The following is a 16,375-nucleotide window of genomic DNA, read 5'->3' as shown; positions in this document are numbered from 1 at the left end:
GAAGAATGCTGGTGCAATTTTGATTGGGATTGCGTTGAATGTGTAGATAGCTTTGGGTAGTATTGACATTTTGACAATATTTATTTTTCCAATCCATGAGCAGGGAATGTCTTTCCATTTCTTTAAATCTTCTTCAATTACCTTCATAAGTTTTCTATAGTTTTCAGCATACAGATCCTTTACATCTTTGGTTAGATTTATTCCTAGGTATTTTATGCTTCTTGGTGCAATTGTGAATGGGATCAGTTTCTTTATTTGTCTTTCTGTTGCTTCGTTGTTAGTGTATAAGAATGCAACTGATTTCTGTACATTGATTTTGTATCCTGCAACTTTGCTGAATTCATGTATCAGTTCTAGCAGACTTTTGGTGGAGTCTATCGGATTTTCCATGTATAATATCATGTCATCTGCAAAAAGCGAAAGCTTGACTTCATCTTTGCCAATTTTGATGCCTCTGATTTCCTTTTGTTGTCTGATTGCTGATGCTAGAACTTCCAGCACTATGTTAAACAACAACGGTGAGAGTGGGCATCCCTGTCGTGTTCCTGATCTCAGGGAAAAAGCTCTCAGTTTTTCCCCGTTGAGGATGATGTTAGCTGTGGGCTTTTCATAAATGGCTTTTATGATCTTTAAGTATGTTCCTTCTATCCCGACTTTCTCAAGGGTTTTTATTAAGAAAGGGTGCTGGATTTTGTCAAAGGCCTTTTCTGCATCGATTGACAGAATCATATGGTTCTTCTCTTTTTTTTTGTTAATGTAATGTATCACGTTGATTGATTTGCGAATGTTGAACCAGCCCTGCATCCCAGGAATGAATCCCACTTGATCATGGTGAATAATTCTTTTATATGCTGTTGAATTCGATTTGCTAGTATCTTATTGAGAATTTTTGCATCCATATTCATCAGGGATATTGGCCTGTAGTTCTCTTTTTTTACTGGGTCTCTGTCTGGTTTAGGAATCAAAGTAATACTGGCTTCATAGAGTGATTCTGGAAGTTTTCCTTCCCTTTCTATTTCTTGGAATAGCTTGAGAAGGATAGGTATTATCTCTGCTTTAAACGTCTGGTAGAACTCCCCTGGGAAGCCATCTGGTCCTGGACTCTTATTTGTTGGGAGATTTTTGATAACCGATTCAATTTCTTCGCTGGTTATGGGTCTGTTCAAGCTTTCTCTTTCCTCCTGATTGAGTTTTGGAAGAGTGTGGGTGTTCAGGAATTTGTCCATTTCTTCCAGGTTGTCCAATTTGTTGGCATATAATTTTTCATAGTATTCCCTGATAATTGTTTGTATCTCTGAGGGATTGGTTGTAATCCAAATGATTTTTAAATGGTGAACCAGTCTTGTATATCTGGTATAAAGTCCTCTTGGCGATGGTATGTATAATTATTCTTATACATTTGGATTGAGTTTGCTATTATTTTGTTAAGAATATTAGCATCTATGTTCATGAGAGATAATTAATGGTCTATGGTTTTCTCTTCTTGTAATAGCTTTGGTTTTGGTATTAGAATAATGTTAGTCTTATAGAATGAGATTGCTTCTATCTTCTGGAAGAGATTCTAGAGAAGTAGTATAATTTCTTTCATAAGTGTTTAGTAGAATTAATCAGTAAACTCACCTGAGCCTGGTGTTTTCTGTTTTGTAAGGTTACTGATTTCTTTAATAGTTAAAGGCCTATTCACGTTTCCTATTTCTTCCTGTGTAAGCTTTGGCAGACTGTATCTTTCAAGGAACTGGTCCATTTATATCTAGGCACAGAGTTGCTCATAATATGCCTTTACTATTCTTTTAGTGTCCATGGGATCTGTAGTAATGTCCCTTCTTTCATTTCTTATTTTAGTAAATTGGGTCTTCTCCCTTTTGTTCTTAGCCTGTCTAGAGGCTTACTGATTTAACTGATCTTTTCTAAGAACCAGCTTTTGGTTTTGCTGATTTTCTCTATTGATTTTGTTTGCAATTTCATTGATTCTTGCTCTAATTTTTATTATTTCTCTTCTTCTGCTTACTTTGGATTTAATTTCCTTTTCATTTTCTAGTTTTGTAAGGTGGAAGCTTAGATTATAGATTTTAGGACTTTCTTCACATTAAGCTGAATATTCTTTTGCCTTGAGTACTCCACACAAATGTTCAACACCTTTCTGGTTTTAGGACTTAGAATATTTGACTCTACCCTCAAGATCCCACTAGGACTCTAAAAAAAACCCAGATCATTGGGATATATGAGGTGACAAAAGCTTTACGGAAACTTTACTAAGAAGTTAATACACAACAGGTTAACAGCTGAGGAATGATTACTACACAAGGTTTCACAATATAGTCGCATCTTTTAATAATAATAAAAATGCTAAAATAATAGCATCTAACATTTAATCAGAGCTTATCATGACATGCTGTTCTACAAGTTTTTATGTGCATTAACTCTTCTAATCCCCTCAAAACACTATGATGTAGGGTAATGTTTTCCTTGTAGATTAAAAAACTAGAGTCACTAAAAGATTAAATAATTTCCTAAAGGTCACATTGCTAATTACTATTGAACTACAGATGGTATGACTTCAGAGCTCATCCTACTACTCTACTGCCCTATTTTACTTAAAAAAAAAAAAAAAATGAATTTGTGAGCCAAGTAAGTTATTATTTGTTCATTCTTAGCAAGCAGCCCAGATTCTATTTTTCAGATGGCTGTCTAATACGTTTATTAGTTGATCACTATTTATACACTTTGCCCGATCTCTAAGAATTAGTAACCAATCCATAGAGACAGAAAGCACATTAGTGGTTGCCAGAGGCTACAACAATAGGGAATAATTGTAATGGGTATGGGGTTTCCTTTTGGGGTGATAAAAATGTGTTGGAATTAAATAGATGACGATTGCACAATACTGTGAATGTACTAAACGCCACAGAATTGTACACTTTAAAATTTTACCCCAATAATGGGGCACCTGGGTGGCTCAGTCGGTTGAGCGTCTGACTTCGGCTCAGGTCATGATCTCACACAGCTCGTGAGTTCGTGCCCCTTGTCGGGCTCTGTGCTGACAGCTTGGAGCCTGGAGCCTGCTTCAGATTCTGTGTCTCCCTCTCTCTCTGCCCCTAACCCACTCGCATTCTGTCTCTGTCTCTCTCAAAAATAAACAAACATTAAAAAAAATTTTTACCCCAATAAAAAAATTATCTATAATATTTTGGTTATAGTAATCCAATGGAATGGTATTCAACTACTAAGTTTCTGAAAGTATTTAATAACAGGGGAAAAGATCCTAAAATATTAGTGAGTAGGAAAAAAGTAGATTATACAACTATATGTAACACAAGGTCAAATTTGAAAAATAAAAATTTTTGTTTTTAATATTTGGACACATACATTAACAGTGTTCATATAGAACAGTAAATGTTTTGCTTTGTTCTTTATATTTTTTCTATTTTCTATGTTTTATATTTCTTTTATTGTCAGGACAAATACACTTTTAAAAGAATTTAGTCACAAATAAATAATAAGTTTAGCACTGTAACGGACTTCCAAGTCCCTCAAATAAGAGAACAAATAGAAAACAAATAAAATAGTTTAAATTCAAATATATAAATAATTACATTAAATACCAGTTAGAAGACAGAGATTATCAGGTTAGGGGGAAAATGGCCCAACTATATGCCATCTCCAAGAAACTCCAAATACAAAGACATAGTTAGGTTGAAAGTAAAAGGCTGGAAAAAGATATATCATGCAAACAGTTATCAAAGAAAGGAAGAGTGGCTGTATTAATATCAGACAAAGTAGACTTCAGAATAAAGAAAATTACCAGGAAAAGGGGGGGACATTACACAATAACAAATGGGTGATTCACCTAGAAGACATAATCTCAAATATGTATGCACCTAACAACTGAGCTTCAGAATACATGGACCAAACACTGACAGAACCAGAAGAAGAAACAGACAAACCCAAAGCTGTAGTTGGAGACTTCAACACTTCTTTTTCAGTAACAGACAGAACTAGTAGACCAAAGAAACAAGCAAATAATAAAGACATAGAGGAATTAAACATCACCAACCAACTGGATCTGACATTTATACAATACTCCACCCAACAACAACAAAATAGACATTCTTTTGAAGCACACATGAAATATTCACCAGCAAAATAGACAGTATAGTATCTCCTGGATCAAAAACATCTTAACAAATTTAAAAGATCTGAAATCATATAAACTGTGTTCTCTGACCATAATGGAATGAAACTAGAAATGATTAAACAAGATAACAGAGGGGCAACCTGGGTGGCTCGGTTGGTTAAGCATCCGACTTCAACTCAGGTCATGATCTTATGGCTCATGGGTTCGAGCTCCGCTTCAGGCTCTGTGCTGACATGACAGCTCAGAGCCTGGAGCCTGCTTCGGATTCTGTCTCCCTCTCTCTCTGTCCCTCCCCCACTTGCAGTCTGTCTCTCTCAAAAATAAACATTAAAAAAAACAAAACAAGATAACATAAAAATCACCAAACACTTGGAAATTTAACACACTTCTATATAATCCATGGGTCAAACACAAAGGCTCAAGGGAAATCAGAAAATATTTCCAACTGAGCGAAACTAAAAATACAGTATTTCAAAATTTGTGCTATGTAGCTAAAAATAGTGCTTAGAGGAGAATTATAGTTGCTACAAACTAAGTGTTTGTGCCCCAGCCCCCAAATTTTTATGTTGAAACCTAATCCCCAATATGACTGTATTTGGAGGTGAGGCCTTAGAGAAGTGATTAAGTCATGAGGTCTCAAGAATGTGATTACTGCCTTAAAAAAAACAAAAAAAAAAACCCCAAAAAACACACACACCCCAGAGAGCTCCCTTACCCCTTCTGCTATGTTGAGAGCACACAAGAACTATGAACTAGGAAGCAGTCTCTCATCAGATACCAATCTGCTGGAGTTTTGATCTTAGACTTCTCACCCTATAGAACTGTGGGAAACAAATTTCTGTTGTCTACAAGCCACCTAATCTTTTTTTTTTTTAATTTTTTAAATGTTCATTTATTTTGAGAGGGGGTGCGCAAGCAAGAGAGGGGAGAGAGAGATGGAGAGAGAGCACGGCTCCATGCTCAGAGCAGGGCTCAATCCCAAGACCACGAGATCACAACCTGACCCAGTATCATGAGCTGGATGCTCAACTGACTGAACCACCCAGGTGTCCCAGCACCTAATCTCTAATAGTTTGTTACAGCCGCCTGAACGGGCTAAGAAAATAGCATTAAACACCTACATTACAAAAGAAAGGTCTCAAGTCAACCTTAGCTTCCATCTTAAGAAACTGGAAAAACAATAAAATAAACCCAAATCAAGCAGAAGGGACAAATAAAAATAAGAGCAGAAATCCATGTAACTGAAAACAGAAAAACAGAAAAATCAATTAAACCAAAAGCTGGTTCTCTGAAAGACCAATAAATTAAGAAATCTATCAAGAAAAAAGGAGAGAAAACACAAAACACCAAGAGTGAGAGAAGAGATTATCACTATGGACCCAGAAGGCATTATAATAACAACGGGTACTACAGGGGTGCCTGGGTGGCTCAGTCGGTTAAGCGGCGACTTTGGCTCAGGTCATGATCTCGCGGTCCACGAGTGTGAGCCCCACATCGGGCTCTGTGCTGACAGCTTAGAGCCTGGGAGCCTGTTTCAGATTCTGTCTCCCTCTCTCTCTCCCCTCCCCCACTCACGCTCTCTCTCTCTCTCTCTCTCTCTCTCTCTCTCTGTGTCTCTCAAAAATAAACATTAAATTTTTTTTTTTAAAATAACAAAGGGTACTACAAACAACTCTACACACAAAAATTTCACAATTTAGTAAAAAGGACCAATTTCTTGAAATTACCCAGTCACATTGAAATAGATAACCTGAACAGATTTATAACTATGAAAATACCGAATTAGTAATCCAAAATTTTCCAAAAAAGAACCCTCCAGGCTCAGATGGTTTCACTGGCAAATTCCTTAAAAGAAGACCACCACCAATTCTATACAATTTCTTAAAGAAGGAAAAATACAACATATTAGAGTTTATAGAGTTGTACTGAACAATGAGAACACATGTAGCTACTGATTACCTGAAATGTGGCTAAAGCCTAGTACTGAAATGATCATATTTTGGCTATACTAACATATTATTAAACATTTTTTAAAGTCCTCAAATAAGACTTAGGTCAGAAGTAGGATGTGCTTTCTTAACCACTTCTGATTTCTAAACATAAAAAAGAAACTAAAACTAAAATGGAAAAATGACTTTGAAGTGGCTACTAAACCACAGCCTAACCCACTCTAGAATTCAATTGCTCTCAAGATCATCTCAAAACAAAGTATAAGCAAAAACTCTTAGAAAACAAGAGGGAAGTGGAAGGACACTGATCACTACAAAGCAAAATCCAGAGGTTAACAGGCTCACACAGCATTCCTTTCTAGAGCCCAAATGTCCAATACTGACATTCTCTTTGGAAATAAAGGGAAGCCTAAGCTTTTTAAACATAAAAGGAGAAAAATAAGAGAGCTTTTAAAAAAAGTATTTTTTTCAAGATAAAGATTATAGAATGAACTAATTTCTAAGTGATAAATATCTTTGCCATTTCAAGGAAAAACCCATTCGAGTATTTTGTGGCCAGTGTCAAAGCATCATTACAGGAACAGAATACAATTTGCTTTTCAGTAAGGAGCCATCCTCCTCACAGATTTCCACCTTTAATTACAAGACTAATGGGAAGTTTCTAAAAATAAAGTAATGGCTACATTCTGAGCAGTAACAAAGAATATAAACCACATGTGAAAAACTAAGATCTCAGGTAAAGCTTAAGAGACCAATACACTGATCATTTTAGACACTAATCATCATTCTGTTAAAAAATAACCACACAATTTTCAGCAGGTTTACAGCACATGCTGACAAATTAAGTATTCACCATGATTTGAGTGGAAGGCAATTATGCTTGCTTCCTTACTTTCATAAGAGGTATGATCTGGCCTGATTCAGATGGAAGTATATACAATGGCACTTACTAACAATTTCCATCACACAACAATTTAGTACAACTTTAAGAATTTCTCATGTGAAACAATTTCAGCATATATGTAAACATTTTTTTTGTGAAGGAGAAATGTACTATATCTCCTCCATTGTTCTTTTTTTCCTCACTTTTATTATTTCTGAAATCAAAATCATACAATCAAATGTGTTCATTTAATGTAATGGCTCTACCCCTCCCCTTAATCATATAAAAATTGCTGTCACCTAAGAATCAGAGAAGCGCAGTTTTTAACTGTTTTATTATGATAGGGCTATATACTAAGTTAACTAAATACTTTTTAACTAGCTCCAGCCTCAGCTATAGCCCTTACCAGTGCATACACACAAAAAAGGATTACATAAACATATTTTTAAAAGCAAATTATGCTTAACTATTTAATCTTTTAAAATTTTAAATCAATATAAAGGCTACTTTATAACTACTTTTCTTTTTATCAAGAAGTATATTAATATTTCAATGAAGAATCAGATTTGCTTAAAAACATTTTTTTTAATGTTTACTTACTTGAGAGAGAGAGAGAGAGAGAGAGAGAGAGAGAGAGAGTCAGTGTGTGTGTGTGTCTCAAAGACAGAGAGAGTGGGGGAGGGGCAGAGAGAGGGAGAGACAGATTCCCAAGCAGGCTTGATGCTGTCAGCATGGAGCCTGATGCAGGGCTAGATCTCATCAACTGCGAGAACACAACATGAGCCAAAATCAAGAATGGTACGATTAACTGACTGAGCCACCCAGGTGCCCCTGGTTAAAAACATTTTTAAGGAACTGTCAATCCCCATATTTACAATCCTTAGAAACTGACATTCCAGGTCAGAGAAGTTTCTTTAACAAAAGAGCTTTACCTACCATAAGAAAAAAAGATGCTGCTTTCAAATTATATTTTTGCCCTTCTATCAAATCCTTATACATACATATTAGGCCTAACTGAGAAATAATAAAACTAATTATGAAGCAAATTGTTAGCAATAACAGCACTTACGACTCGCAGTTGAATTTCAAAGTAGTTACATTTGATGCTTCATACTTGGACATGCAAATATTTTATTTACTATCCTTTATGGATTGATCACTGTTTCATCCTATTTCTTGATTTTCTATGTTCCATAGAGTTTCATGACCCATATATGTGCATTTTAGAAGTTAATCTGGGGGCGCCTGGGTGGCGCAGTCGGTTAAGCGTCCGACTTCAGCCAGGTCACGATCTCGTGGTCCGTGAGTTCGAGCCCCGCGTCGGGCTCTGGGCTGATGGCTCAGAGCCTGGAGCCTGTTTCCGATTCTGTGTCTCCCTCTCTCTCTGCCCCTCCCCCGTTCATGCTCTGTCTCTCTCTGTCCCAAAAATAAATAAATGTTGAAAAAAAAAAATTAAAAAAAAAAAAAAAAAAGAAGTTAATCTGAACAGTACAGCCATTTCACATTGCCTTCAATGCATGTAGAACTACCTAGACACAAATAATTACTCCATCTGGTGAGGCACCACTACCAACAGCAGGCTTCCTTCTCTGAAGCTGAAATAGCACATCACCTTATAGACTTAATATAAACCTTAAACATAAAGATATTTAAGGATTTTAGATCTCATTTACATTTTGAAATGTCCTTTCTAAAAATAAACATTTCCCATACAAGTCACATTCAGCTTAGGCTAGCATTTCTTTATCAAAAAAGAAATCTTTTGTTTTCAAGGGCTGCTCTTATTTCTTTAAAAAAAATTTTTTTAACATTTATGTGAGAGAGAGACAGAGAGACTGATGGAGAGAAAGACTGCAGGGGAGGGGCACATAGAGAGAGGGAGACCGAGAATCCCAAGCAGGCTCTGTGCTATAAGCACAGAGCCCCACATGGGGCTCATTCTCACAAACCATAAGATCATGACCTGAGCCGAAATCAAGAGATGGACACTTAACTGACTGAGCCACCCAAGCGCCCCTCATATTTTTGATAGTGCAGAATTCTAGAGACCAGAACTGAAACAGTGCCTTATTGAGGATCTTCTAGAAGCAAATGAGGCAACCTTTTGAGTCCAAGATACAAAAAAGAGAGGTTCTAAAAGTCAAGTCACCTAAATAGACATTTGTCCAAAGAAGACATCCAGATGGCCAATGGACACATGCCAAGTGCTCAAGATCACCAACCATCAGGAAAATGCAAATAAAACCATAATGTAATACCATGTGAACCATCCACACCTGTAGGAATGGCTGTTATCAAAAAGAGAAGAAATATCAAGTTTTTGTTTTGTTTTTTAAAGTAGGCTCCACACCCAATACAGGGCTTGAACTCACAATCCCAAGATCAAGAGTCACATGCTTTACTAACTGAGCCAGCCAGGTGCCCCCAGAAATACCAAGTTTTGATGAGGATGTGGAGAAAAAGGAACCCTTATACACTGCCGGTATATACTGATGCAGCCACTATGGCAAACAGTATGGGGTTTCTTCAAAAAATTAAACAGGGGCACGTGGGTGGCTCCATCAGTTGAGCGTCCGACTTCGGGTCAGGTCATGATCTTACAGTTTGTGAGTTTGAGCCCCGCGTCGGGCTCTGTGCTGGCAGCTTCGGATTCTGTGTCTCCCTGTCTCTCGGCCCCTCCCCTGCTCATGCTCTGTGCCTCTCTGTCTCTCAATAATAAATAAATGTTTAAAAAAATGTTTTTTTAATTAGAAAAAAATTAAACATAGAACTACCATACAACCAGCAGGTATTCATAAAATTTTTTTTTAAAATGAAAACACTAATTTGAAAAGACATACGCACCCCTATGTTTCATCACAGCCTTATTTACAATAGTCAAGATATGCAAGCAACCTAAATGTTGATCAACAGATGAATGGATAAAGGAGATGTGGTATATACATACAATGAATATTACTCAGCCATAAGAATGAAATCTTGCCATTTGTGATAACATGGATGGACCTAGAGGGTACTGTGCTAAGTGAAATAAGTCAAAGACAAGTATCATATGATTTCATTTATATGTGGAATCTAAAAAACAAAACAATGTAACGAACAAAAGAGACCCACAGATACAAAGAAATAACGGTACATAAATGTGTGGCAACTGTATATAAATACGAAACCACTATGTTGTATACCTGAAACTAAAACAATACCGATTATGTTAATTATTCTTCATTAAAAAAAAAGAAAAAGAAAAAGAAAAAGAAAAAGAAAAAGAAAAAGAAAAAGAAAAAGAAAAAGAAAAAGAAAGGTGGGTTCAATATGGAAGAGGGCAAGAGAACTGGCAGAAACGCCAAGAAGAACAGCACCTACATAGAAGACACAAGTGTGGAATCTTGAAGTCTGTATAAAATCAGAGCTTCTTTGATATAACAACGATCAGTTAAAATATAGGAGAAGAATGAAGAGGGACAATCCTGAATCACCTGGCTAGGAAGGACATTCCATAATAGGAGGAGGTGGAAGAAGAACTTAGCAAGGTTTTAGGAAACAAACAGTGTGTTTTATATAGAGCACCCAAGGGGGGCCTGGGTGGCTCAGTCAGTTAAGCGTCCGACTTCAGCTCAGGTCATGATCTCACGATCTGTCAGTTTGAGGCCTGTGTCAGGCTCTGTGCTCTGTTCTGTCAGCTCAGAACCTGGAGCTGGCTTTGGATTCTGTGTCTCCCATTCTCTCTGCCCTTCCACTGCTCATTTTCTGTCTCTCCCTCAAAAAATAAACATTAAAAAAAATTATATGTTTTTTTATATATTTATATTTAGCACCCAATACGTTTCCTAATTACATGGGACCTATTATGATTTAGTAGCTTAATAAGGGACATCCCATTCCTAACCTCTGAGAAACTAAATGAATTATGTATAAGTATTTAATGTACACATACAATGTCCCCAGGGACCCATGTGAACTATTTAACAAGAGGAGCCACTTCAAGTGGGAGAAATCTTCATTGGCATGTGATGACCAGACCAGTACTTCACCTTAGCTTACTTCACAACTAGAACACCTCTGATTTGGAAGGAACCATCACAGTGCAGGGATAAATCTCTCCTGTGGAATTTTGGAAGAGGGCACTTGATTAGGAGGAGAGAAACATGTTACTGTTGGTATCAAGACTAAAATGGTGACAACCCCTCATGTTGCTTACTGCTTCCCCAGAGTCAAGTGTCCTATAAGAACTGTGCATCTCCTAGCAGGCAGGAACTTCTTGGGCAACTGATAAACTGATATTTACCCAACTACCTAAGAGTTTCCCCACCAATATTAACCCTGCCTTCATTCCCAACTCACTCTGGAAACGTGGAGAAGATGTGGCAACTATAAACCCCATCCTGCCTAAACCCGGACAAGTATCAACACCCTGGGCCAAAGTTTCTTCACAAACCCTATGTAGCAGTGAGAGCCAAATTCATTAGCAAAGATCGTAAAACTACTTTTCTTAATTTATAACTATAATTTATAACTTTCACTGAACCCTAGACAAATTATTAATTATCTCTGGTCTTCAGTTTCCTCATCATAAAATGTAGCTCATACTTCCCTTATAAGGTGATTTATATGTACAGAGCCCAATACAACGCCTAACATACAGCAGGTATCAGATAACAGGTTGTTTTTATCTAAGAAGCAAAAGTCTGTAAAAAGAAGGTAAAAAAAATGAGCTTGAAAATAAATCTGCCAGGAATCAAATACTTAGAGGTACTCAACCAAGGGAGTTAGAAACGTGTGGTTGAAGAAGGTCACTGGTAAAGATGAATATGCAAAGCTAAGGTATTTAGTGAGAGAGGGCCAACGGTCATATAAACATGCCCCACATAGGGAAGAACTGTCCACACAACATGCCAAGAACACCTCTCTTGACTCTGAGAGAGTACAACCAATCTAAAATGGGGGAAGGGGGTCCACTTTATAAATTATTAAATGTGGCAAAAAGCCTTTTTGAGGAAGAGAAATGAACTGAAACATGTTATTATAAAAATAAAGAGAATGGATTCTTTCTAGAGAAGACCATCTAAAGACTATAGAAGAGATCACCCACCAAAAACAAAAGCTTTGTTATTAAAACAGAAAGATGAAACGCTATTGAATAGTTACCTAACTTGTCCAAGTTTGTGCACAGGCAACCTAGGCTTTCTTTCCAAACTCTTACCACTATAATACACTCTATGAGTTTGCAAACTAAGAGTGAACAGAAAAAATGGGAAGAGCCAATCATGGTTAACAAGGCAGTTTATTTTTTTTTAATGTGCACAGTTGCGGTTTTATGTATATTATATTCACATTCTGCCAGTAATTTACCATCTCTGCTATCAGAATGTGTTATAATCAACAGTAATCTGGATTCAATGAAATGTGGTAGTTTGTACAATGGAATTAAATTCTTTACTAGAGAAGATGAATTGTTTGCAAACTACTCCACAAAGCAGTGGAGGTCATCAGAGCAGGCAAACACAGGTTAAGGAGGCTCCCAATTTAACAAAAGCAGTTTCATTTTTTTTTTTAATGTTTATTTATTTTTGAAAGAGACAGAGCACATGAGAGTGGGGCAGGGGCAGAGAGAGAGGGAGACAGAGGAACCGAAGTGTGCTCTGCGCTGACAGCAGCAAACCCAACATTAGGGCTTGAACTCAGGAACTGTGAGATCATGACCTGAGCCAAAGTCAGACACTTAACCGACTGAGCCACCCAGGTGCCTTAAAACCAGTTTCACTTTTATGTTTCCCCTTTTTTTCAGAGGGCATTCATATATGCTTATTTGTAAAGGAAAGCATCCTACTGATTTAAAAAAATGCTTTGAAAATCATGGAACCAGATAAATTATTGAGATCTCTTGAAGATATTAGATTTCACAAAGTCCTAAGAAACAACTCCAATTATATGACCAAGAAAAGCTTTAAATTCTTTACTGCCTCCAAAGCTAGTATATTAATACTCTACCAACTTCTAGAATTTGAGAGGAATGTTACAAGTATAAATTTTAATGTCCCACATAGAGATAATTATTTTTATCTTAACAATAAAACACACACAGACACACACACACACACACACACACACACACACACACACACAGAATTCTCGAACACCAGAGAACAGTAAGAAGCAATATCTCTGGATCAAAGGGATTTTTTTTTTTTTTTAAGTCACGTATGCAGTCACACCCCTCCCTTAACAACACTGACATTCATTTAAAAAAATCTCCACTCCACTCCGCCTGCATTGGGCTCAGCTTTTCGAAGTTACAAAGATAAATTAAGACATATATCACCTTAAGTTTTAAAGGTGATATGAGACATTCATCAAATTAACTGGGTAGAAAGAGGTAAAGTGCCAAAGAGAGGCAAGGGAGCGAGAGGTAAAGAGAAAATGCAATGGAAAAAAAAATGCAATGGGAGCTCAGCAGTGGGAGAAATCAGTCAACCCTTGAAAAACACAAATTTGAACTGTGTGGGTCCACTTATATGTGGATTTCTTTATAGATATAGATACAGATATACACACACACACATATATATACATATTTTTATTACTGTAAATGCATTTTCTCTCCCAATTTTCTGAATGACATCTTTTCTCTAGCTTACTTTACTGTAAGAATACAGTATATAACACATATAACTACAAAATATGTGTTAATCGACTTAATGTTTTAATGTTATCAGTAAGGCTTCTGGTCAACAAAGTTATTAGTAAAGTTCTGGGGAAGCCAAAGATTACACATGGATTTTCGACTGTGTGGGGGTGTCAGCACACCTAACCCCCCACGTTGTTCAAGGGTCAACTGTATTTCCAACTGTGCAGGTACAAAGGTTTTTAGAAGTGGTCTGAAAAGAGAGTCCAGAAGGAAAGGGACAAATAGTTTCTGCATTCTAATACATGATTGCATATTCATTTGTTATTCAACAAATAATTCACGGTCTAGTAGGAGAAAAGGGTAAGTAAACAAACACCTAAGGGCACCTGTTAAATACTGGATTTCGGCTCAGGTCATGATCTTGCAGTTCATAAGCTCAAGACCCACATCAGGCTCTGCACTGTCAGAATTCTCTGCCTGGAATTCTCTCTCTATTCCTCTATATCTGCCCCTCCCCTGCTTGTGCTCTCTCTCTCTCTCTCTCTCTCTCTCTCGCTCTCTCTCTCCCAAAATAAAAAAATAAACTTAAAAAAAAAGAAACACCTAAAATACAATGTGTTAATAAGTATAACCAAGCCTGTGCATAATATTAATGAAAAAAGGAGGGATGGATTTCCATGGAGCAGTGAGGAGAGTGAGCAAGGCAGGAAGGGGGAAGAAGCAATGGTGACTTCATCAGGGCCCCAAGGATGAGCAGAAGTTTAATGGAAAGAAGAAAAAAGGGATTTCTGGCCATAGGAATATGAGCAAGAGCAGGGAGAAGTGAAAGCATGTGGCGTCTTTGGGGGCTGGCTGTGGGGGAGTGAAGAGGAGACCGAAGATGAAAGTGAAAACGAGGCCAGATCGTGAGGAGCTTTAAGCCCCATGCCAAGGGAGTTGGCTCCATTACAGTAGGCACGAAGGTTCTAGGCAAAGAATGATGTCACATAAGCACTATGAGACACCCTTTCTAACATTAAAATTTCTTGAGGCTATAAAAATATATAAAGTTTCCACTGGCTGCAAAAACACATAGAAGAACACTGATTCCAGGACCCCCTGAACTCACTCCAAAGATCCAACTGGCCTTGAGTCCACTTAGGAACTCCCTGAGGGCAGTAACTATTTACCATTTATTTTTCTTTGGATTACCAGGACACGGGACATAGTGGAACCAACAGGAACTGATTTGTAATGAAGGACAGTAAGACAGAACAAAAGATGACCCCAACGATCCTGCCTGATCACCTCAGTGGGGTGCTGAGGAGAAGAATGTAAGTTTTGCCTGGGAATATTAAGATTCGGAAACCTACAGGATGTCCAAGTGTTCTGTCCATAAGCAGTTCAAACACAGGTTTGGAGCTCCAAAAAGAGTCTGCAGCCACAGATAATGAATCTGAACATCGCCATGTAAGCTGTACTGCTGACAGCTGAACCCGTGTGGATGGATGAGGTAACTGAGCAGGAACAGGACCCAGCTCAGAATCTAGGAATCTCAGGGCAAAGATGAGACTAGACAGAGACAGAGAAAGATCATTCAGGGGAGGAGAAACAAGACTGATATCATGTGAGTCTAGGAAGGTCCACAATTCAAAAAACATTTGGAGTACGGTGCCCAACGACAGAGGGTCAGTTAGTGCGAAGACTACGTGCCTATTGGATTTGTAAACTGGGTAGTCTGATTTTCATTTCACTGGAGCGGGTAAAGAACAGACTAGGCTGAAGAACAGATGAAAAAGGGAAGAGACAGTGTAGCTCACTCTGCTCAAAAAGTATGGCAATAACGAGAAGGAGTGAGAGGTGTCGACAGGGCCTCAGGTTGGGAGAAGAGTGCACATTTTGTGCATTATCTCTTTTCACATGAGTTCTATCTAGAGACTCTGAGAGCAAGGACTGCCTTCAGTATTCTTACAGCACCTACTAGATTATATAAGAAAAAGAGCAGCACTACTAAATCACTGTTTAGAATGCAAGATATATATATATCTCATGCACTTTGCTAAATTTTAACTAACTTCCTAGTGTAAAAGGGAGAGCACTAGACTGAATCAATTAGTCATTAAATTCAAGTCATTTACCTGCATGGGGTGACTGTTTAAAAGAGGCCATGCCTTGTTATGTAATTTGACAGGCTCTGTGAGCAACACTGGGAATGCTGGAAGATATTACCTTAATTCCTTCACCCTGGGCTGCACAAGGACATACTCACCTCCATAGTAGAGTCCTGTAGCAGTGCACATCCGCCACTGTCCCTGATACATTCCTGCTCTGCTGGGGCTGCACATCTGGACGCTGACATCTGCAATCTCTTGGGGCTCTAGCGATCTCACCATCACCATGTTCACATGTCCAAATTGGTCTCCCCCGACATATTTAAGACAAACCCCTGGAGGCCAGGCCTCTGCCCCTGAGTTCAAGCAAAAGAAAAAAATGTTAGGCAATTAGTGGTCCTATGCCGGGTGCAGTTCATTACACAACTGTAGAAGAGGCCTCTTTCTCGGTCTTTCACACATACGTGAACCTAGCCACATATCCTTGAGCTAGATAATGTCACAAGACTGATCAGAAGGATTATCAGAGTTAACAACCTCTGACCAACAGTCTATCCCTAAGATAAAGGACATATGACCAAAGCAAGGCAGCTCCTCAAGAAGATGTGTTTCAGGGGACCCCAAGGAAGGCCATACGTCACACTGAATCCATAGAACCTAAGAATGATGTCCACGAAGAGCCATGGAAATGAA

At 37.9% G+C, this 16,375-nt stretch overlaps 1 protein-coding gene across 2 annotated transcripts in view; it reads right to left on the bottom strand.

Moving 5' to 3' along the window:
- Positions 1-16,375, bottom strand: part of ILRUN (inflammation and lipid regulator with UBA-like and NBR1-like domains) — a 99,273-nt gene that overhangs the window by 39,347 nt on the left and 43,551 nt on the right. Inside the window, exon 3 of one of the 2 annotated variants that reach the window (XM_047101266.1) lies at positions 15,841-16,038. The exons of the other annotated variant lie outside the window; for it this stretch is intronic. Within the exon in view, the coding sequence (XP_046957222.1) occupies positions 15,841-16,038 (198 nt within the window). The remainder of the gene's footprint in view (positions 1-15,840; positions 16,039-16,375) is intronic. 2 annotated transcript variants of the gene reach the window in all.

Source organism: Lynx rufus, unplaced genomic scaffold (assembly GCF_022079265.1).
Source record: "Lynx rufus isolate CCGP_SWC_20201006 ecotype Redwood Valley unplaced genomic scaffold, mLynRuf1.p SCAF_6, whole genome shotgun sequence".
NCBI lineage: Eukaryota > Metazoa > Chordata > Mammalia > Carnivora > Felidae > Lynx > Lynx rufus.
Note: the sequence above shows the minus strand (reverse complement) of the source record. Positions and strands in the feature narration are given on the sequence as shown.